Source organism: Bufo bufo, chromosome 1, assembly GCF_905171765.1.
Source record: "Bufo bufo chromosome 1, aBufBuf1.1, whole genome shotgun sequence".
In the NCBI taxonomy this organism is placed as follows: domain Eukaryota; kingdom Metazoa; phylum Chordata; class Amphibia; order Anura; family Bufonidae; genus Bufo; species Bufo bufo.
Window position 1 is genome coordinate 290,607,389 of NC_053389.1, and position 23,566 is coordinate 290,630,954.

General features: G+C 43.3%; 1 protein-coding gene across 1 annotated transcript in view; it reads right to left on the reverse strand.

Annotated features, from left to right (window-relative positions):
- GPX3 (glutathione peroxidase 3) overlaps nucleotides 1-23,566 on the reverse strand; it is a 50,000-nt gene that overhangs the window by 20,630 nt on the left and 5,804 nt on the right. Inside the window, exon 2 of the mRNA XM_040440431.1 lies at nucleotides 1,437-1,590. Coding sequence (XP_040296365.1) covers nucleotides 1,437-1,590 — 154 coding nt within the window. The remainder of the gene's footprint in view (nucleotides 1-1,436; nucleotides 1,591-23,566) is intronic.

A 23,566-nucleotide genomic window follows, 5' to 3' on the forward strand; every position in this document is an offset into this window, starting at 1 on the left:
ACGGAAATGAGCATCCATACAGAGGCTCACTGAAGCGTGGTGAATTGAAGGTTCAGTTAGAATTGAAGGTTTGTGTCACAGCCACTATCTCTGGCTGTGACTTTCCGTCCTTGCTCGTTCGGCGCTCCTCGCTGCAGTTTCGTTTCTGTGTGTTCTTTGTGATTCTTTATGGGTTAACTCCCCTGTGTTCCTATCTGGAGTTAATCCTCTCTGTCTGCTCCATGGGTGTGGCCTCTCTGCTGCACCCATGGAACCTGTATATAAGGCTGAGGTTTCCTCAGTTCTGGGTCAGCTCTCCTGGTGTGTGTTGTCTTGTCCTGCTCCTTGTTTGTATTCACTCTCCCATGCTGCTGACCCATGGGATCCGTGTCTGTCTGTGCTCTGTGGGTTTCCTACTTGTTCATTGCCGTCCTCTTTCCTGTGTTTCTGTTATCTGTTCTGCCAGTTATGTTTGAGTCACCTTGTGTGTATTCATAGGTCTCTGTTCAGCAAGCCCTTGCTGTAGCGTGCCTTGCTGCAGAGTGCTATGGGCAAGGCCACGCAGTATACCACTGGTGGAGCTAGTCCTTCTCTGCTCATTGCCACTCCTGTTCCCTTGCGTGAACTCCTGCTTGTGTTTTTAGTTGCCTGCTTGTATTTGCCTGTTTGTTATGTTTGCCTATGTACCGTCGGTACCTTCTGGTACCTGTTGTCCGTTTGCTCCTGTTGTCACTGTCTAGTTCACGCTCCAGAGTGGACCCTGGCAACTCCCTGCAGCAAAGCCTAACTCTACCATCTGGGGCCCTAGTGAATACCAGGAGTTGCTTAGTCACGCCCCTCTGGAGTATTACTAGACAGTGGCGCAGTGGGGGTTTTCCTCCCACTGTGCGGACGGTACATAGAGCTCTCAATTTCCCTGTGTTTCCCTCCTTGGATTCTGTTTGTGCAATAAACTCTGTTGTGACTGTGTACCGTATTGCTGTATGTTTTTGCTTGACGATGCGGAGGTCTGTCGCTGGATCTCCAGCATCTGTCAGCATGATCAACCCTAGTAAACCAGGCATACTGTGTGGTAGGGCTGATCATGCTAAGTGCAACTACTCCTGTCGTAGCAATCTGATCTGTCTTTTTGAAGAATATATTTTTATGGTAATAAGGTGAGCTTGCAGCACCAAGGGGTGGGCCTAGCCCCTCAGTGCACCGCTTCACCTCCGCCTTTCAGCCGAAGTCTCTCGCAATGATTGATAGGGCTAGTGAGAGTTCAGTTGTTGCAAGCAGCTTCTTCGTAGCTGAGATCTGAACTGGCTGTAATTTTGCTACTCTCAGTATCCATATTTTACGACAAATCATGTACTAGGGTATACAGATGTCATAAGAGATCTCAGTAACAGATAATCGATTAATACACTGTGTAATATTCATCACATCTCCCATAATCCTCTGTGCTCACATCATACCGTGGTACTGCATGGTGAGCCCTCAGAATGTAGCCACATTCACAATCAGGAGTGTCTTTCCCTCGTACTCTTTAAAGGGGACAAGCTGACTCTCCTCTAGAGTGATGGCCGCATAGTTGTAGATCGTTCCACTGACAGAATTGTAGCAGTCAACCTAAGTAAACAAAAATCAAAAGAATTAGAAGGAGCTAAGTAAACCAGACAGATTGCATGGGTTTCTCTAACCTAATCACTGTATAATATTATATTAACAAACTCATAGGTGTAAAAAATATTAGGTTATTAACAGTTTTCAGCCTCGGCATGTTTCTATTCACTGACAGCAAACAGAGATCTTTATTATGGTGAGGAATTGTACCACAAAGTAAATATATTAGAAAGTTGCAGAACTTTTCATTATAAAGTCATTAAAGGGCTTCTGTCACCCCACTAAACTAATATTTTTTTTGGGGGGTACTTATAATCCCTATACTGCGATATATCTATACATTATGTTATTAATCATTTTCGTTCTGTAGATAAGGCAAAAAACTTACTTTTATAATATGCTAATTATCTGTCTACCAGCAAGTAGGGCGTCTACTTGCTGGTAGCAGCCGCAAAAAACCACCCCCTCCTCCTGTTGATTGACAGGGCCAGCCGCTATCTCCTCCTCCGGCTAGCCCTGTCAGCATTTCAAAAATCGCGCGCCTGTCTTGATTCGGCGCAGGCGCTCTGAGAGGAGGCTCACCTCCTCAGCACTCCCTCAGTGCGCCTGCGCCGATGACGTCTTCTCTTTCGGTGACGTCATCGGCGCAGGCGCACTGAGGGAGTGCTAAGTAGGCGAGCCTCCTTCTCTCAGAGCACCTGCGCCGAATCAAGACAGGCGCGCGATTTTTGACTCATTCCCTTCTATAGACACTTAACCCCTTTTACTAACAACCACAAAAAATAAAAATACAATAATAATACACATAGTGGAAGTTTTCTTTACGGAAGACAAGCCCCAGAAATTAGCAGCAGTCTGATTGTTCTATGTTGGGTTTAGCCATGGAGTTTTTCCCAAATTTGACCACAGATTTTACATTTTGCAATGCAAACTCTTAAATCTAAGGCCAGATCTTTAGCAAAAATCTTCAACGTATACAGCATTTGCTCTGTAAGTGGGGGGGAAAATGTAAGTGCGTCTTATAGGGCGAATTCTAATGAGTGCTTCCATTATGGAAGCGCTCATTAGTACAGAAGGACCAGGAAGCGGGGAATGCAGCGCTCCCCAGGCTCTTTACTCATCGCTTCCTGGTCTTTCTTGACTCTGCATAGTGTTAGAGCATCAGTGCTCTGTGAACTTACACCGTATGGCGTTGGGTCACAGCACAGCGCAGCAGGAAGACCAGGAGGAGTGCTGGAAGTCAGGCGCTGCGGCGTCCGGAGCTGCGGCGTTCTCTGATCTGAGCATGGGGATCTGAACTGAGGTCTGAATGGGGTTGATTCAGATTGGGCTCTGATCTGAGGTCTGATTGGTGGACTTATTAACATGGAGGTCTGATCTGAGGTCTGATTGGGGGACTTATTAACATTGGGGGTCTGATTAAGGCTATGAGCTGAGGCTTGATTAACATTGGGGGTCTGAATGGGGCCCTGAGCTGAGGTCTGAGTAATATTGGGGGTCTGAGCTGAGGTCTGCTAAAAAATATTTTTTTCTTATTTTTCTCCTCTAAAACCTAGGTGCGTCTTATGGGCAGGTGCATCTTCAAGTGCGATAAATATGTTAATGAATTAGCTAACTGTATATATGGTCCAAGCTAAGTTAAATAAGATAAATATGAACACGGCTCTGAGTTTAGATGGATTGCACCCAAGAGGTCTTAAAGAACCCATTCAGGTATTGCTATGCCCCTGTTCATAATTTTATAGAGATTCTTTAGGGACTGGTACAATGTCAAGCGACTGACGCATGACAAATGTGCTCATGTTAAAAAAAGGCTCTAGGTCATCCACAGGTGATAAAGACCAGTAAGCTTAACTTCTGTTAAGGAAAGACTCCTAAAGGGGTCGTGCTGGGATTTTATATTGATGACCTGTCTTCAGGATAGGTAATTAATATCTGATCAGCGGGGTACTGACACTCAGCATCCCACAGATCAGCTGTTTGAAGAGGAAACGGCAATCCATGCGATCCCTACTTCCTGTTCATTACACTGTCCACCGTCTCGGAAGGAAAGGAAATTACAAATACTTGCTCCATTGACTTGAATGGAACGAGTATTGATAATCAGACTATGCCAACGCTGCAATGGAGACGACACATAGCGTAATAAAGAGGAAGCAGCACTTGCATGGAGCGCCGCCTCCTCTTCAAACAGCTGATCGGCGGGGGTGCCAGGTGTTGGACCCCCGCCGATCAGATATTGATGACCTATCCTGAGGTTATCAATATAAAACCCCTGAGCAACCCATTTAAGGGACTATATACAAGAATATGTGGTGGTTAATAATATCATAAGTGATTAAGCAGCAGGACTTCACCAAGGACAGAAGTTGTCAGACTAACCTGATTTGTTTTTATGAGGAGGTGAGTAGTAGCCTGGACAGAGGGGCGGGTGTGGGTGTAGTGTTTCTGGATTTTGCAAAGGCTTTTGATACTGCCCCTCATAGACGTTTAATAGGTAAAGTAAGGTCTATAGGCTTGGAAAGTATACATAGTAATTGGATTGAAAACTGGCTGAAGGACCGTGTCCAGAGAGTTGTGGTCAATGATTCCTATTCAGAATGGTCCCGGGTTATAAGTGGTGTACCCCAAGGTTCAGTGCTGGGTTCTCTATTATTTAATTTATTTAATAATAATAATAATCGAGGACGAGATTAATAGCACCATTTCTATTTTTGCAGATGACACTAAGCTGTGTAGTACTGTGCAGTCTTTAGAAGATGTCCACACACTACAAGCTGACTTGAACACTCTTAATGATTGGGCCTCAACTTGGCAAATGAGGTTCAATGTGGGAAAATTTAAAGTTATGCATCTTGGTAGTAATAATCTCTGTGCTTCATATATCCTAGGGGATGTAACACTGGGAGAGTCTTTTATAGAGAAGGATTTGGGTGTCCTTGTAGATCATAGATCAAATACCAGCATACAATGTCAATCAGCTGCTTCTAAGGCCACCAGAATATTGTCATGCATTAAACAAGGCATAGACTCCCGGGCAGGGATGTAATATTACCACTTTACAAAGCGTTGGTGCAGCCTTAATCTGGAATATGCAGTCCAGTTCTGGGCACCAGTCCATAGAAAGGACGCTCTGCAGCTGGAAAAAGTACAGAGGAGAGCGACTAAACTGATAAGGGGCATGGCGGTTCTTAGTTATGAAGAAAGATTAAAAGAATTGAATTTATTTAATCTTGAGAAGAGACGTCTAAGGGGGGATAAAAAGGGTTTAGATGAATTCTTAAAAGTAAATGACATTAATGCTTCAAAAAATTTGTAGAAATCTGAGTCTAACTCCCTTTTCTCAAATTTGCCTCCCCACCTATCCCTTGGTTAAACTTGATTGACTTAGGTCTTTTTTTAACCATATTAAGGCCTCATGCACACGGCCGTTGTGCAATTTTCGGCCCCCAATGCACGGGCAGCATCTGTGTGGCGGCCGGGACGGATCAAGACCCATTCAACTTGAATGGTTCCGTGATCCGTCTGCACCGTAAAAAATAGAACATGTTCTATATTTTTGCAGTGCGGAGGCACAGACAGAAACACCATGCAGCTCTGGATGGCGGACCCATTCAAGTGAGCAGGGAGTGCACAGCCGGTGCCTGCATATCGCGGTCCCGCTGTTTGCGGGCTGCAATACGGCCACGGCCGTGTGCATGAGGCCTAACTGTGTAACTAGATAAGTGGAGTAAATTAACACCTGCTTTCCATCCAGGATTTATACAAGAGCAAGAACATGCTGCAAACTGGCAAACATCTGCTTACTCATATCTTATCTCTATAGAGCATACAGTATCTGTTTGTCCTGTTGTGTGCGTTTTAGAAAATACTTACATTCTCCATGAAACAATAATTTTGGAGATCTTTTCTTAGAACGTTGTCCTGTTCCTCAGTTATCCTTCCTAGAAATATATGAAAAAACTGACAACTGGGTGTTACCATAATTATTGTGAATTGATTATGACAAAGTGTGTAGGCAAATGCCCAACTGACTAGGGGAATAAATATAGTTGTCAATTTATTCATATATTTCCAGGAGCTATGGCAGAATGACTACACAATGTAGAATACAAACATGGTCCAAATTGTTTTATGGAAATGCAAGTATTACAAAAGAATTTCAACAAACCGAAACAGCAAGTTAAATCCTTTCCAAAATAAATGTACTTTTTGTTAATCTCAGGTAGCAGAGCGCTGTCAAGTCACAATAAGGGTTAAAAGTACAGTGCACTTTACATTGCCCTGTGGTGTTTACTTCTTTATCTGGGAGCCGAGCAACATTCTGAATTTGGGATTGGTTCCAGAAAAATAATTAAGCGCCTTCTTCCTTTTTGTTGAATTAAGGTTCTTACTGCAAATCTCATTTATGTATATACAGTGGCACCTCCACACTCTAAGCTTTCCCATGCTGATAAATGGATGGAATCCTGCTGCTGCTCTTCTACAACCCTTTAATGACTGCCAATTTTTTTCATGTTTTCTTGATTAATATAGAAACATAGATACATAGAATGTGTCGGCAGATAAGAACCATTTGGCCCATCTAGTCTGCCCAATATACTGAGTACTATGGATAGCCCCTGGCCCTATCTTATATGAAGGATGGCCTTATGCCTATCTCATGCATGCTTAAACTCCTTCACTGTATTTGCAGCTACCACTTCTGCAGGAAGGCTATTCCATGCATCCACTACTCTCTCAGTAAAGTAATACTTCCTGATAATACTTTTAAACCTTTGCCCCTCTAATTTAAAACTATGTCCTCTAGTAGAAGTTTTTCTTCTTTTAAATATTCTCTCCTCTTTTACCTTGTTGATTCCCTTTATGTATTTAAAAGTCTCTATCATATCCCCTCTGTCTCATCTTTCTTCCAAGCTATACATGTTAAGGTCCTTTAATCTTTCCTGGTAAGTTTTATCCTGCAATCCATGTACCAGTTTAGTAGCTCTTCTCTGAACTCTCTCCAAAGTATCAATATCCTTCTGGAGATATGGTCTCCAGTACTGAGCACAATACTCCAAATGAGGTCTCACTAGTGCTCTGTAGAGCGGCATGAGCACCTCCCTCTTTCTACTAGTAATGCCTCTCCCTATACACCCAAGCATTCTGCTAGCATTTCCTGCTGCTCTATGACATTGTCTGCCTACCTTTAAGTCTTCTGAAATAATGATCCATAAATCCCTTTCCTCAGATACTGAGTTTAGGACTGTATCACTGATTTTATATTCTGCTCTTGGGTTTTTATGCCCCAGGTGCATTATCTTGCACTTATCAACATTAAATTTTAGTTGCCAGATTTTTGACCATTCCTCTAGTTTTCCTAAATCCTTTTCCATTTGGTGTATCCCTCAAGGAACATCAACCCTGTTACAAATCTTTGTGTCATCAGCAAAAAGACACACCTTACCATCGAGGCCTTCTGCAATTTTGCTGATAAAGATATTAAACAATATGGGTCCCAGAACAGATCCCTGAGGTACCCCACTGGTAACAAGACCATGGTCTGAATATACTCCATTGACTACAACCCTCTGTTGTCTGTCCCTCAGCCACTGCCTAATCCATTCAACAATATGGGAGTCCAAGCCCAAAGACTGCAATTTATTGATAAGCCTTCTATGTGGGACAGTATCAAAAGCCTTACTAAAGTCTAGATAAGTGATGTCTACTGCACCTCCGCCATCTATTATTTTAGTCACCCAATCAAAAAAATCAATAAGATTAGTTTGACATGATCTCCCTGAAGTAAACCCATGCTGTTTTTCATCTTTCAATCCATGGGATTTTAGATGTTCTACAATCCTCTCCTTAAGTATGGTTTCCATTAATTTCCCCACTATTGATGTCAGGCTTACAGGCCTATAGTTGCCCGATTCCTCCCTTCTACCTTTCTTGGGCAACACAAAATTTGCTAGTTTCCAATCTTCTGGGACGACTCCTGTTACCAGTGATTGGTTAAATAAATCTGCTAATGGTTTTGCTAGTTCTCCACTAAGCTCTTTTAATAGCTTTGGGTGTATCCCATCAGGCCCCTGTGACTTATTTGTATTGATTTTAGACAGCTGACTTAGAACCTCTTCCTCTGTAAAGACACATGCATCAAAAGATTCATTAGTCTTCTTTCCTAACTGAGGTCCTTTTCCTTTATTTTCCTTTGTAAAAAATGAACAGAAGTATTTATTGAGGCAGTCAGCTAGTTCTTTGCTTCTTGATGCATTCCAAGAGCAATAACTTTGTTTGAGGTCTTGTTTTTTTAGGCAGATGAGCTGTATTTTTTACCATCATATTTAGTGTACATATAATGCCTTGTGTAACTTTTATAATTTTTTGTGGACACGAATGGGAAAAAACAGCAATTTCCCTTATTTTTTTTGTTTCCACTGGATTTAGAAGCATTATAAATAGCATGGTAAAGGTATTCTCTGGGTCAATATGATTGTGGCAATACCAAATGTATATCTCTCTTTTTTTTTAACCAATTTTGCATAATAAAAATTCTTCAAAAAAATGTATTTTTTATTTCCCAGCTGTCAGACCTGTGTGTCTTATCTGTCCTTTATACTTTCTCTATTTTTATTATCCACTCCTGATATTGGCTTCCAAAACTGCATCAGGAAACCTGACTGTGAGGTCCTACCCTTACACAGTATTTCACCTTTGCCTGGAATGTTACTTTAAGGCCTCATGCACAAGACCATTGTTTTGGTCCGCATCCGAGCCGCAATTTTTGTGGCTTGGATGCGGACCCATTCACTTCAATAGGGCCGCAAAAGATGCGGACAGCACTCCGTGTGCTGTCTGCATCCGTTGCTCCGTTCCGTGGTCCACAAAAAAATATATAACCTGTCCTATTCTTGTCCGTTTTGCGGACAAGAATAGGCAGTTATATCAATGGCTGTCCGTGCCGTTCCGCAAATTGCGGAATGCACACAGACGCCATCCGTGTTTTGCTGATCTTCAATTTGCAGACTGCAAAACACACAATGGTCGTGTGCATGTAGCCTAAGGGAAACTCTACTTTTAAGTATCCATTGTACACATGCACAAAGATTATGTTTTCTGCTCTGTTCACAGCTAAAGCTGACAGATGACCATATTATCTGAGATGGAATTTTCGATGAGGTGTCTGATCATTTGCGAGCCTACAGGCAGTATACAGTATGTCACTTCACCTTGATAGTATACGCTACAAAGATTCATACATTCTCTGTACTGATCATATGTCCGCCTTAAGCAGCATAAGTCTGTGACCTGTAATATTGTGTGTATGAGGGAGACCTGTGATAGTTGAGGTTTACTATTCATATGAAGCCAGGGTTGTATATTAATGTCTTCTGGATGAGTCTAATCACGCGCACACAGTACTTTTCCATTAGCCAAATAGTGAGTTTCAGGCACCTCTACTCCCAGCAGATTGATGTCCATTATTGTAGCTATAATTAGGACACCTTCTAAGGATTTAGCAGGAGTTATCAGTAGCTACTGACACTTAGCGCTGCTGTCACCACCAAGTGTCGCTGATGACCCACGTTACTGACAGGAGCTAACGTGCACTGAATGATAAAATGGAGATATAGGACAGGGGTATGTGAAAAATAAATGTTTCTACATCAGTGTTCCCTGCACATTATAAGTGTCCTACAGAAAGTGAAGAAGAGGGCCCCTATAGAAAGGATCAATATGAGCTGTCACTATAGTGCTACACCTTACCTCTTCACCCAATATTATTCTTTGGCCAAATGCTCTACTACCATGTTAGATAACAATGAAGTTCCTATGGTAAGGATGGTGAGCAGAGGCCTATATAGGTTCTTGCCACCCTGTAATAAAGGTGATAAGACCAACCAGGGCTGGTCCTATCTCTTCCAACACCCAATTAGCAGCTGCATGGTTGGAATTTATTATATACACACTCTTGCCTCTGAGCATCAAGGCTGTGAGGATCTCATCTAATACATTAGTAGTTTCACAGGAAGTAGAGAAGCCAGAAGGGGGCAGAATTTCTATCTGAGCTTAGAATCAGTAAGTACATGACTGATAAACTGTGGGCGGTATAACACCTGAACAAGGGGCTTCTAAAACTGAGGCTCCTGCTCATCGCTGTATGCTGGCACTGGCATGTAGGCACATGTAGAATATCATATAATAGCTGTAATGCATAACTGCAAGCATGACTCTCATCATCTTCCAGTCATTATTGGAATATCGTCAGAGGCCTGTCACAATTGTCGGTCCGATTATTGGGAAAAAGTGTTACTATGAACTCTCGTTCCCAATGACAGGCCCATGATGAAATGATATTTCATGCGGCACATTAAATCATCGTCTGTGGGCAGCATTGTTATGCTGCTCAGAAACAATGACTCTGTATAAGGCCAAGCAATGGCATTTGTCCCCATACAGCAGAGGGGATCCCTGGGTGTAAAAGTTGCTCTTCACCTCCAGGCAATTATCAGGAAGGAACTATTGGGGGGGTTGGGGGGCTGGCAAAATGGATTGTTGTCAGGAGCTGCTGACAATGAAGATTCTGGATGCGTGATCTCTTTTACTGTTTATTAAGGCCTCCTGCACACTAATATATGGCTTTTTCAGTATTTTGTGGTCCGCAAAAAACGGATCCGCAAAAAATACGGATGACGTCTGTGCATTCCGTTTTTTGCGGAACAGCTGGCTCCTGATAGAACAGTACTGTCCTTGTCTGTTATCCAGACAATAATAGGACCTATTCTATCTTTGAACGGAAAAATGGAAATACGGAAACGGAAGGCATACAGAGTACCTTTGTTTTGTTTTTGCGGATCCATTGAAATGATTGGTTCTGTATACGGTCCGTATACAGAACGCAAAAAAACGGAACGTAAACGGAAAAAAAAAAGTTTGTGTGCAAGAGGCCTAACAATGTAAAGAGCTACGTATTTCAGCACTAGACTACTCCCTTCCTCAGGTATTACACAATAAAAAAATCAGGGGATGTGGGGACATATAAATATACACATGGGAAATTACTCCACTGTCATTGGTGGCTCACAAGAGGTAATGCAAAACTGTCACTGGTGAAATACCAAAAAATTGCGGTTATTAAAAACCATGAAAGAAATGGGAATGCTACAGGTATAAATAAATGGCCCTTGATAGATAAGAAAGGAATAAAAGAGAGGTATGGCACTGGCTGGTCCCAAAAGTGTAATATGGCATTGTACTTCCAAGGTGTGTGTTCCTTTAGATGATCAGTCTTTATTATTAGCCTTTGATACTGTTGTATTATATGCAGTGCTAATAAACTAATAAAGAATTGGATTGGATGAAAAGAGGGCAAGAAGAGAATGAGGGGGGGGGGGGAGAAACTTGGGGAGTTTCCGAGGAGAGCTGAGTGTTCCCAGTTCTGAGCACTCTGCAAGGAAAATGTCCTGTTTGCCCTGGCACACTTCCTCCCCTGCAAGTCCACCAGCAATGCTGGAAAATGCTTGAGGGAAGGTGTCTGGGAACACTCCCAATCTCTGAGAATAAGGTATCGGGAGCCTGGTGGATAAGCAGGCTGACCAGCGCTCTAGTGATGGCATATCAGGAGCAGTGTCAGCTAAGGGAAAGAAGAGCATAAGGCGGGCCTGAGCCCCAAGTAGGGACTCAGGACAGGTCTGTGAGCTGTGTATTAATTATTAGGGCGTGGGGTATGATTAAAAGTATAGTCTGATTACATAGTGGGTTTTGCCACAAACAAGTGAAAAAGTGCTTCCTCGCTGCCCTATAAAAAGTATCTCAGAGGCTACTTTTGGGTAGTGTACTTTGTGGTGAAATATTGAAGACATTTTGCCCAATTGACAGACTTTGAGAGGGGGCCGGCCTATCATTGGACTTAGAGAAACAAGATGTTCTTTTCGACTAATTGCCCACCGTCTATGCCGTTCTGACCTAACTGTTTGGAGATGTTAGGAGCAGTTGGTTACTTGAGGATATACACACATGATGGACATGCGCAAGTGCACGTCACCATGGCTGAAAGCACAAAGCAAAAACAAACACAATGCAACAGTACTCTGCAAACACAAATAATAAAGTAAATACAATCGTACCATACTCACTATAGAAAATGTACTAATGCTAATGAGACGTTATAAATGTGAGATTCTTGGCAAATATATTTTGTAAAAAATTATTTTTGCCTGTCAGCCAACAACAAGGTGATCTCTTTAGGACAGGAACCTACACTAAATACTACCTCCTCTGGTGTCATAATGGCCTCCGTTAAATTTTGGGAATGCAGGTTTCATATGAATGCTGAGCCCACTCTGTATTTTACCTCTCCTGGTGCCAAATGGCCCCCAATAAATGAAGGGGAGGGCAGGCTACAGCTTTATACTTGCACTAATTAAAATCAGCCTGTAGGACGGACAGGTTAGTTAGGAGTGCATAACCAATGGAGTCAGCCACATCTCCAATGCAGACTGCAAAGAAAGAAATGGGGGTTAGTCAGCACAACCGATGCACATCGCCATGGCTGAAAGCACAAAATCATTTTATTAACCAATAAGCAGGAGCAGCTCCCACATTTTCGTTGACCACTACCCAGAACCCTTATCCACCATCCAGACCTCTTTATCGGCCTGGACCATTTCTACATGATTAGCAGAAGGAAATGTGGTGTCGTGTCTTGGGATGAGCGAATTGACTTTGGATGAAACATCCGAAGTCGATTTGCATAAAACTTTGTTCTAATACTGTACGGAGCAGGAGCTCCGTACAGTATTAGAATGTATTGGCTCCGATGAGCCGAAGTTATTGCTTCGTGAAGTCTCACGAGACTTCGGGCAACAACTTCATAAATTAATTTGTACTGTAAAAAACCATTTCCCGAACTCGTGTTCGGTTCCAAGTGGTACCTGCTCCGTATAGCAGGGATAGCCAACCTGATGCTCTCCAGTTGTTTTTAAAACTACAACTCCCATCGTGCCCAGACTGCCAACAGCTATCAGCTTACAGCAGGGCATTGTGGGAGTAGTAGTTTTACAACAGCTGGAGAGCCGCAGGTTGGCCATGCCTGCCATATAGTATTAGAACAAAGTTTTATGTAAATCGACTTTGGATGTTTCACCCGAAGTCGATTCGCCCATCCCTAATGGTGTCCATTGCACCTCCTGCCATTGACAGTCAACAGGTGTCGCTTTCGATTGCATTGAAAGATGAATAAGAAACCTGGCCCACTATGGACTGGAACCATATCATCTTTAGTGACAATCCTGGTTCTGTTTGGGATCCCACGATGCTTGCGTTCTAGTATGGAGGCTTTGGGGAGCTTCAGGAATGTCTCTGCAGGGCACTAGAACATCCTTTCGATTGTACAGTTTTCCCCATTATACTTATTCTTTCACTCTAATACTGTAATCACTTTTATACAGTTGCAAGAAAAAGTATGTGAACCCTTTGGAATGATATGGATTTCTGCACAAATTGGTCATAAAATGTGATCTGATCTTCATCTAAGTCACAACAATAGACAATCACAGTCTGCTTAAACTAATAACACACAAAGAATTAAATGTTACCATGTTTTTATTGAACACACCATGTAAACATTCACAGTGCAGGTGGAAAAAGTATGTGAACCCTCGGATTTAATAACTGGTTGAACCTCCTTTGGCAGCAATAACTTCAACCAAACGTTTCCTGTAGTTGCAGATCAGACGTGCACAACGGTCAGGAGTAATTCTTGACCATTCCTCTTTATAGAACGGTTTCAGTTCAGCAATATTCTTGGGAAGTCTGGTGTGAATCACTTTCTTGAGGTCATGCCACAGCATCTCAATCGGGTTGAGGTCAGGACTCTGACTGGGCCACTCCAGAAGGCATATTTTCTTCTGTTTAAGCCATTCTGTTGTTGATTTACTTCTATGCTTTGGGTCGTTGTCCTGTTGCAACACCCATCTTCTGTTGAGCTTCAGCTGGTGGACAGGTGGCCTTAAGTTCTTCTGCAAAATGTCTTGATAAACTTGGGAATTCATTTTTCCTTTGATGATAGCAATCCGTCCAGGCCCTGACGCAGCAAAGCAGCCCCAAACCATGATGCCCCCACCACCATACTTCACACTTGGGATGAGGTTTTGATGTTGGTGTGCTGTGCCTCTTTTTCTCCACACATAGTTTCTTCAAAACAATTTAACTTTGGTTTAATCTGTCCACAGAATATTTTGCCAGTACTGCTGTGGAACATCCAGGTGCTCTTGTGTAAACTGTAAACGTACAGCAATGTTTTATTTGGACAGCAGTGGCTTCCTCTGTGGTATCCTCCCATGAAATCCATTCTTGTTTAGTGTTTTACGTATCGTAGATTCGCTAACAGGGATGTTAGCATATGCCAGAGACTTTTGTAAGTCTTTAGCTGACACTCTAGGATTCTTCTTCACCTCATTGAGCAGTCTGCGCTGTGCTCTTGCAGTCATCTTTACAGGACGGCCACTCCTAGTAAGAGTAGCAGCAGTGCTGAACTTTCTCCATTTATAGACAATTTGTCTTAGGCCTCTTTCACACGGGCGTTGCGGAAAAATGTGCGGGTGCGTTGCGGGAACACCCGCGATTTTTCCGCACGAGTGCAAAACATTGTAATGCGTTTTGCACTCGCGTGAGAAAAATCGTGCGTGTTTGGTACCCAATTCTGTGGATTGTATTATTTTCCCTTATAACATGGTTATAAGGGAAAATAATAGCATTCTGAATACAGAATGCAAAGTAAAATAGCACTGGAGGGGTTAAAAAAAAATAAAAAATCATTTAACTCACCTTAATCCACTTGCTCGCGTAGCCCGGCATCTCCTTGTGTCTCCTTTGTTGAAGGACCTGTGATGACGTCACTACGGTCATCACATGGTACGTCACATGATCTTTTACCATGGTGATTCACCATGGTAAAAGATCATGTGACGTACCATGTGATGACCGGAGTGACGTCATCACAGGTCCTTCAACAAAGGAGACACAAGGACATGCTGGGCTACGCGAGCAAGTGGATTAAGGTGAGTTAAATGATTTATTTATTTTTTTTAACCCCTCCAGCGCTATTGTACTATGCATTCTGTATTCAGAATGCTATTATTTTCCCTTATAACCATGTTATAAGGGAAAATAATAATGATCGGGTCTCCATCCCAATCGTCTCCTAGCAACCGTGCGTGAAAATCGCACCGCATCCGCACTTGCTTGCGGATGCTTGCGATTTTCACGCAACCCCATTCACTTCTATGGGGCCTGCGTTGTGTGAAAAACGCAGAATATAGAACATGCTGCGATTTTCACGCAACGCATAAGTGATGCGTGAAAATCACCGCTCATGTGAACAGCCCCATAGAAATGAATGGGTCCGGATTCAGTGCGGGTGCAATGCGTTCACCTCCCGCATTGCACCTGCGCGGAAAACTCGCCCGTGTGAAAGGGGCCTTACTGTGGACTGATGAACACCAAGGCTTTTGGAGATACTTTTATAACCCTTTCCAGCTTTATGCAAGTCAACAATTCTTAATCGTAGGTCTTCTGAGAGCTCTTTTGTGTGAGGCATCATTCACATCAGGCAATGCTTCTTGTGAAAAGCAAACCCAGAACTGGTGTGTGTTTTTTATAGGGCAGGGCAGCTGTAACCAACACCTCCAATCTCATCTTATTGATTGGACTCCAGTTGGCTGACACCTCACTCCAATTAGCTCTTGGAGATGTCATAAGTCTAGGGGTTCACATACTTTTTCCACCTGCACTGTGAATGTTTACATGGTGTGTTCAATAAAAACATGGTAACATTTAATTCTTTGTGTGTCATTAGTTTAACCACCTCAGCCCCCAGTGCTTAAACACCCTGAAAGACCAGGCCACTTTTTACACTTCTGACCTACACTACTTTCACCGTTTATTGCTCGGTCATGCAACTTACCACCCAAATGAATTTTACCTCCTTTTCTTCTCACTAATAGAGCTTTCATTTGGTGGTATTTCTTTGCTGCTGACATTTTTACTTTTTTTGTTATTAATCGAAATTTAACGATTTTTTTGCAAAAAAATGACATTTTTCACTTTCAGTTGTAAAATTTTGCAAAAAAAACGACATCCATATATAAATTTTGCTCTAAATTTATTGTTCTACATGTCTTTGATAAAAAAAAAATGTTTGGGTAAAAAAAAAATGGTTTGGGTAAAAGTTATAGCGTTTACAAACTATGGTACAAAAATGTGAATTTCCGCTTTTTGAAGCAGCTCTGACTTTCTGAGCACCTGTCATGTTTCCTGAGGTTTTACAATGCCCAGACAGTACAAACACCCCACAAATGACCCCATTTCGGAAAGTACACACCCTAAGGTATTCGCTGATGGGCATAGTGAGTTCATAGAACTTTTTATTTTTTGTCACAAGTTAGCGGAAAATGATGATTTTTTTTTTTTTTTTTTTCTTACAAAGTCTCATATTCCACTAACTTGTGACAAAAAATAAAAAGTTCTATGAACTCACTATGCCCATCACGAAATACCATGGGGTCACTTGTGGGGTAGTTATACTGTCCTGGCATTCTAGGGGCCCAAATGTGTGGTAAGGAGTTTGAAATCAAATTCTGTAAAAACTGACCAGTGAAATCCGAAAGGTGCTCTTTGTAATATGGGCCCCTTTGCCCACCTAGGCTGCAAAAAAGTGTCACACATCTGGTATCTCCGTACTCAGGAGAAGTTGGGGAATGTGTTTTGGGGTGTCATTTTACATATACCCATGCTGGGTGAGAGAAATATCTTGGCAAAAGACAACTTTTCCAATTTTTTTATACAAAGTTGGCATTTGACCAAGATATTTATCTCACCCAGCATGGGTATATGTAAAATGACACCCCAAAACACATTCCTCAACTTCTCCTGAATACAGAGATACCAGATGTGTGACACTTTTTTGCAGCCTAGGTGGGCAAAGGGGCCCATATTCCAAAGAGCACCTTTCGGATTTCACTGGTCATTTTTTACAGAATTTGATTTCAAACTCCTTACCACACATTTGGGCCCCTAGAATGCCAGGGCAGTATAACTACCCCACAAGTGACCCCATTTTGGAAAGAAGAGACCCCAAGGTATTCGCTGATGGGCATAGTGAGTTCATGGAAGTTTTTATTTTTTGTCACAAGTTAGTGGAATATGAGACTTTGTATGAAAAAAAAAAAATCATCATTTTCCACTAACTTGTGACAAAAAATAAAAAATTCTAGGAACTTGCCATGCCCCTCACGGAATACCTTGGGGTGTCTTCTTTCCAAAATGGGGTCACTTGTGGGGTAGTTATACTGCCCTGGCATTTTCCAGGGGCCCTAATGTCTGGTAAGTAGGTAAATGACCTGTGAAATCCAAAAGGTGCTCTTTGGAATGTGGGCCCCTTTGCCCACCTAGGCTGCAAAAAAGTGTCACACATGTGGTATCGCCGTATTCAGGAGAAGTTGGGGAATGTGTTTTGTGGTGTCATTTTACATATACCCATGCTGGGTGAGAGAAATATCTTGGCAAAAGACAACTTTTCCCATTTTTTTATACAAAGTTGGCATTTGACCAAGATATTTATCTCACCCAGCATGGGTATATGTAAAATGACACCCCAAAACATATTCCCCAACTTCTTCTGAATACGGAGATACCACATGTGTGACACTTTTTTGCAGCCTAGGTGGGCAAAGGTGCCCAAATTCCTTTTAGGAGGGCATTTTTAGACATTTGGATACCAGACTTCTTCTCACGCTTTGGGGCCCCTAAAATGCCAGGGCAGTATAAATACCCCACATGTGACCCCATTTTGGAAAGAAGACACCCCAAGGTATTCAATGAGGGGCATGGCGAGTTCATTGAAAAAAAAAATTTTGGGCACAAGTTAGCGGAAATTGATTTTTTTGATTTTTTTTCTCACAAAGTCTCCCTTTCCGCTAACTTGGGACAAAAATTTCAATCTTTCATGGACTCAATATGCCCCTCAGCGAATACCTTGGGGTGCCTTCTTTCCAAAATGGTGTTATTTGTGGGGTGTTTGTACTGCCCTGGCATTTGAGGGTCTCCGCAATCATTACATGTATGCCCAGCATTAGGAGTTTCTGCTATTCTCCTTATATTGAGCATACGGGTAATGAGATTTTTTTTTTCCGTTCAGCCTCTGGGCTGAAAGAAAAAAATGAACGGCACAGATTTCTTCATTCGCATCGATCAATGTGGATAAAAAAATCTCTGCCAAAAAAAGAAAAAGGAGGGGAAAGGCGTCTGCCAGGACAACATCCATACCCACTTCAGCTCGTATGCCCTGGCAAACCAGATTTCTCCATTCACATCAATCGATGTGGATGAATAAATCATTGCCGGGATTTTTTTTTTTATATATACAAAGTGTTTGCCAAAGTATATGAACACCGCCACCTCCTCAGCTCATATGCCTCGGCAAACGTATCTTTTACTGCAGAGGAGAAATCTCGTCTTGCAGCGCCGCATACACCGACTTGCGTGTAATCTGACAGCAGCGCAATGCTTCTGTCAGAATGCACATCAGTGCTGCAGCTAGTTGATCGGTTGGTCCACCTGGAAGGTAAAAAAAACAAAACAAAAAAGAAAAAACCAGGCCGCAAAGCAATAACTTTATTAACTTTAGAACAGAACATATTAACTTTTTTTAACTTTTTAAACTTTTTTACTTACCGGTAATTTTTTTTTTGTTTAGTTTTTTTTACCTTTATAGAACAAACCTCTCCTTCCCCATGGGACAATGTGCAAAGCGCAAATCGCCCAAAGATGTGGCGAAGTACGTTATGCACTTTATCCCAGGTGAAAGGAGAGGTTTGCAGCAGCTGAGAGTAAAAGGGCCCTAATAGCCCTGTGTGCCTGTCCTGTGAGATGCAATCCCTATGCTAGGTGTACCTGTGTGTGGTACTTCCGGAAACACTCACCAAAGCATAGGGCAGGGTGGTCAGGACAGTCAGGACAGAAATAGCGGGTGTCACGCCTTATTCCACTCCTGCTACAGACACGACATCTTTTTCGGGGTGACGGTTGGGTTGAGGTACCAGGAACGACACTGGGGAAATGTCGCTCGTGTAGACGGCTAACTACACTGGTGGATTGGGCCACGGAACCTCCTGGATATAGGAGGTTCTCGATGATCTCTTCCTGGAATTTGAGGAAGGATCCTGTTCTCCCAGCCTTACTGTAGAGAACAAAACTATTGTAGAGCGCCAATTGAATTAAATATACAGACACCTTCTTATACCAGCGTCTGGTTCTGCGGGAAACTAAATACGGAGACAACATCTGGTCATTGAAGTCCACCCCTCCCATGAGCGCATTATAGTCGTGGACACAGAGGGGCTTTTCAATGACACGGGTTGCTCGCTCAATTTGGATTGTCGTGTCTGCGTGAATGGAGGAGAGCATGTAAACGTCACGCTTGTCTCTCCATTTCACCGCGAGCAGTTCTTCGTTACACAAGGCAGCCCTCTCCCCCCTTCCAAGACGGGTGGTTACAAGCCGTTGGGGGAAGCCCACGCGACTAGTTCGCGCGGTGCCACAGGCGCAAATCCGTTCTAGAAACAAATGCCTAAAGAGGGCCACACTTGTGTAAAAATTGTCCACATAAAGATGGTACCCCTTGCCGAATAAGGGTGACACCAAGTCCCAGACTGTCTTCCCACTGCTCCCCAGGTAGTCAGGGCAACCGACCGGCTCCAGGGTCTGATCTTTTCCCTCATAGATCCAAAATTTGTGGGTATAGCCTGTGGCCCTTTCACAGAGCTTAATTTGACCCCATACCGGGCACGCTTGCTTGGGATGTATTGTTTGAAGCCAAGGCGCCCGGTAAAATGTATTAGGGACTCGTCTACGCAGATGTTTTGCTCGGGGGTATACAAATCTGCAAATTTCTGGTTGAAATGGTCTATGAGGGGCCGAATTTTGTGGAGCCGGTCAAAAGCTGGGTGGCCTCTGGGACGGGAGGTGGTGTTGTCGCTAAAATGCAGGAAACGGAGGATGGCCTCAAATCGTGCCCTGGACATAGCAGCAGAGAACATGGGCATGTGATAAATCGGGTTCGTGGACCAATATGACCGCAATTCATGCTTTTTTGTCAGGCCCATGTTGAGGAGAAGGCCCAAAAAAATTTTAAGTTCGGAAACTTGGACTGGTTTCCACCGGAAAGGCTGGGCATAAAAGCTTCCCGGGTTGGCGGATATAAATTGTGTGGCATACTGGTTGGTCTCTGCCACGACTAAGTCCAAGAGCTCCGCAGTCAAGAACAGCTCAAAAAATCCCAGGGCCGAACCGATTTGAGCCGTCTCAACCCGAACTCCAGACTGGGCGGTGAAAGGGGGAACTACAGGTGCGGCTGAAGTTGGTGACTGCCAATCAGGGTTTGCCAGCACCTCAGGGATTCTAGGGGCTCTACGGGCCTGTCTGTGCGGTGGCTGCGACGGGGTAACTAGTGCACGTGCCACCGTACCAGCTTCAACTGCCCTTCTGGTGCTCGCCACGTCACCATGTTGTACGGCAGTGCTGGTACTAGGTCCAGGGAGGGCTGCGCTGCTGGTGTATGCCTCACCACGTGATCCGGCAGCGACAGCCCCACTCTGCTGCTCTTGAAGCGGATCCTGCATAACCTGTGGTCTAGCGACACGGGGCCGGGTACGCCTGGTGCTGCCAGGGACCTCAACCTCCTCGTCCGAACTTTGGGTCAGAGAGCCACTGCTTTCCACAGGTTCATATTCTGACCCGCTAGATTCGTCAGATGAGGGTTCCCACTCCTCATCCGACTGGGTCAGAATCCTGTAGGCCTCTTCAGAAGAATACCCCCTGTTTGACATTTTGGACTACTAAATTTAGGGGTATTCCCTGAGACTACCCAAGAAAAAAAGCAAGCCTGTCTTACAAAGGGGAGGCTAGTGAAGTACCGGAGGCCGCTGCGGTTGATAAAAAATATCAAAACTGATTTTTTTATCGCCGCAGTGCGTGTAAAATGAATGTGCAGTGATCAAAAAAATATATATTTTTTGTCACTGCGGTGGGGCGGGCGTGGGTGAACGCACGTGTGGGCGACCGATCAGGCCTGATCGGGCAAACACTGCGTTTTGGGTGGAGGGCAAGCTAAGGTGACACTAATACAATTATAGATCTGACCGTGATCAGTTTTGATCACTTACAGATACTATAAAAGTACAAATGCTGATTAGCGATACGCTAAACAGCGAATAAGTGACTGCGGTGCGGTGGGCTGGGCGCTAACTCACGCTAAACTACCTAACCAAGGGGCCTAAACTATCCCTAAAACCTAACAGCCAATACTAGTGAGAAAAAAAAAAGTGACAGTTTACACTGATCACTTTTTTTCCTTTCACTTGTGATTGACAGGGGCGATCAAAGGGGTGATCAAAGGGTTAATTGGGGTGCAGGTGGGTGATCTGGGGCTAAGGTGTAGTGTTTGGTGTACTTACAGTTCAGTCTGCTTCTCTGCTGGATCCAACCGACGAAAAGGACCAGCAGAGAAGCCATATAACAGATCATATTTACTAATATGATCTGTTATATGACTTGTGATTGGATTTTTTGAAAATCGCCAGCCTGCCAGCCAATGATCGTTGCTGGCAGGCTGGTGACGAAATTGTTCTTTAACTTTTGCCGGCCCGCGATGCGCATGCGCGGGCCAGCTTGGAGCGAAATCTCGCGTCTCGCGAGATGACGCGTATATGCGTGATTGTGCGCAGCGCTGCCACCTCCGGAACGCGAATCTGCGTTAGGCGGTCCGGAGGTGGTTAAGCAGACTGTGATTGTCTATTGTTGTGACTTAGATGAAGATCAGATCATATTTTGTGACCAATTTGTGCAGAAATCCATATCATGCCAAAGGGTTCACATACTTTTTTCTGCAACTGTATATTATTACATTCACACATAGAAAGTTTCATGCTATTCAAACAACTGGTGTGTAATTTTTTTTGTCAATGAATGTACAGCTGTATATTATTGCAATGAGCACATAGGAGATTGATTGTGCCAACTCCATATCACAATCAAACTGGGCATATGGGAAAAAGTGATTGTTCCCCTCTTCCTTGGAGCAGAAACTTTGGTGAATATTGGTTGGTTCTGTTGGACCATGATACTGGGAACAGAGAAACTAAGGCAGGTTCACTTTAAATAATGTGCAAATTCAATGTTGACTGCCAAAGCAGTTTAGAATAAAGGACAATATGAAGAACTATAGCAGCACGCTTTTCAGAGGACAATAATAATTATACCGCCCCGTAAAAAGCAATTAACTGCCACCGCATGGCCCTGACAAATTTTACAGAGCGCAGCCTGCTGATCTCAACAGAACGCTCCAGAGACTGCTGCTCTGACAAAGACAGAGCTGAGACCAGTGGCATGTGGTCATGGGGTCATCCTGTTTTTTTCCAGATTTAACCAAGTACAGACTGTTTTATACATAAAAATAAATCAAAAGAATTAGGTCAACCCCACAGAAGCAAATGGAGCAAATGAGGTTATACAGAATTTAAATGGATACTGTAGATGGTTAGATAAATAGATAGATAGATAGACTGTGTGACTGTGAGTATGCATCTTTATCTGTCTATTGGTGTCAAGACACACTATGCACTAACTAGAGTTGAGCTGGATCTGCTCCTATATTTGTTTACATTGATTATAGAGCAGGAGGGGCTGAGCAGACTGATATGTAGTTTTGTAGGAAAAGATTCAGTAATTGTTTGTAATTCCAGAGGTCAGATGTTTCCTGTAGTTCTTGACCAAGTCTGTACACTCTGCAGCAGGGATTTTGGCCCACTCCTCCATACAGATCTTCTCCAGATCTTTCAGGTTTCGGGGCTGTCGCTGGGCTACGTTAAGTTTCAGCTCCAAAGATTTTCAAGTGGGTTCAGGTCTGGAGACTGGCTAGGCCACTCCAGGACCTTGAAATGCTTTTTACGGAGCCACTCCTTAGTTGCCCTGGCTGTGTGTTTCGAGTCATTGTCATGCTGGAAGACCCAGCCATGACCCATCTTCAATGCTCTTACTGAGGGAAGGAGGTTGTTGGCCAAAATCTCGTGATACATGGCCCCATTCATGCTCCCTTAAATACGTTGCAGTCGTCCTGTCCCCTTTGAAGAAAAGCACCCCCCAAAGTATGATGTTTTTACCCCCATGCTTCACAGTTGGGACAGTGTTTTTTGGGTTGTACTAACCTTTTTCTTCCTCCAAACACGGCGAGTGGAGTTGATACCAAAAAGTAATATTTTGGTCTCATCTGACCACATGACCTTCTCCCATGCCTCCTCTGGATCATATACAGTCAGGTCCATAAATATTGGGACATCAACACAATTCTAACATTTTTGGCTCTATACACCACCACAATGGATTTGAAAAGATGTGCTTTAACTGCAGACTGTCAGCTTTAATTTGAGGGCATTTACATCCAAATCAGGGGAATGGTGTAGGAATTACAACAGTTTGCATATGTGCCTCCCACTTGTTAAGGGACCAAAAGCAATGGGACGATTGGCTTATCAGCTGTTCCATGGCCAGGTGTGTGTTATTCCCTCATTATTCCAATTCTAATGAGCAGATAAAAGTTCCAGAGTTCATTTCAAGTGTGCTATTTGCATTTGGAATCTGTTGCTGTCAACTCTCAAGATGAGATCCAAAGAGCTGTCACTATCACTGAAGCAAGCCATCATTAGGCTGGAAAAACAAAACAAACCCATCAGAGAGATAGCAAAGACATTAGGCGTGGCCAAACAACTGTTTGGAACATTTTTAAAAAGAAGGAACGCACTGGTGAGCTCAGCAACACCAAAAGACCTGGAAGACCACGAAAACAACTGTGGTGGATGACCGAAGAATTATTTCCCTGGTGTAGAAAACACCCTTCACAACAGTTTGCCAGCTCAAGAACACTCTCCAGGAGACTTCACCA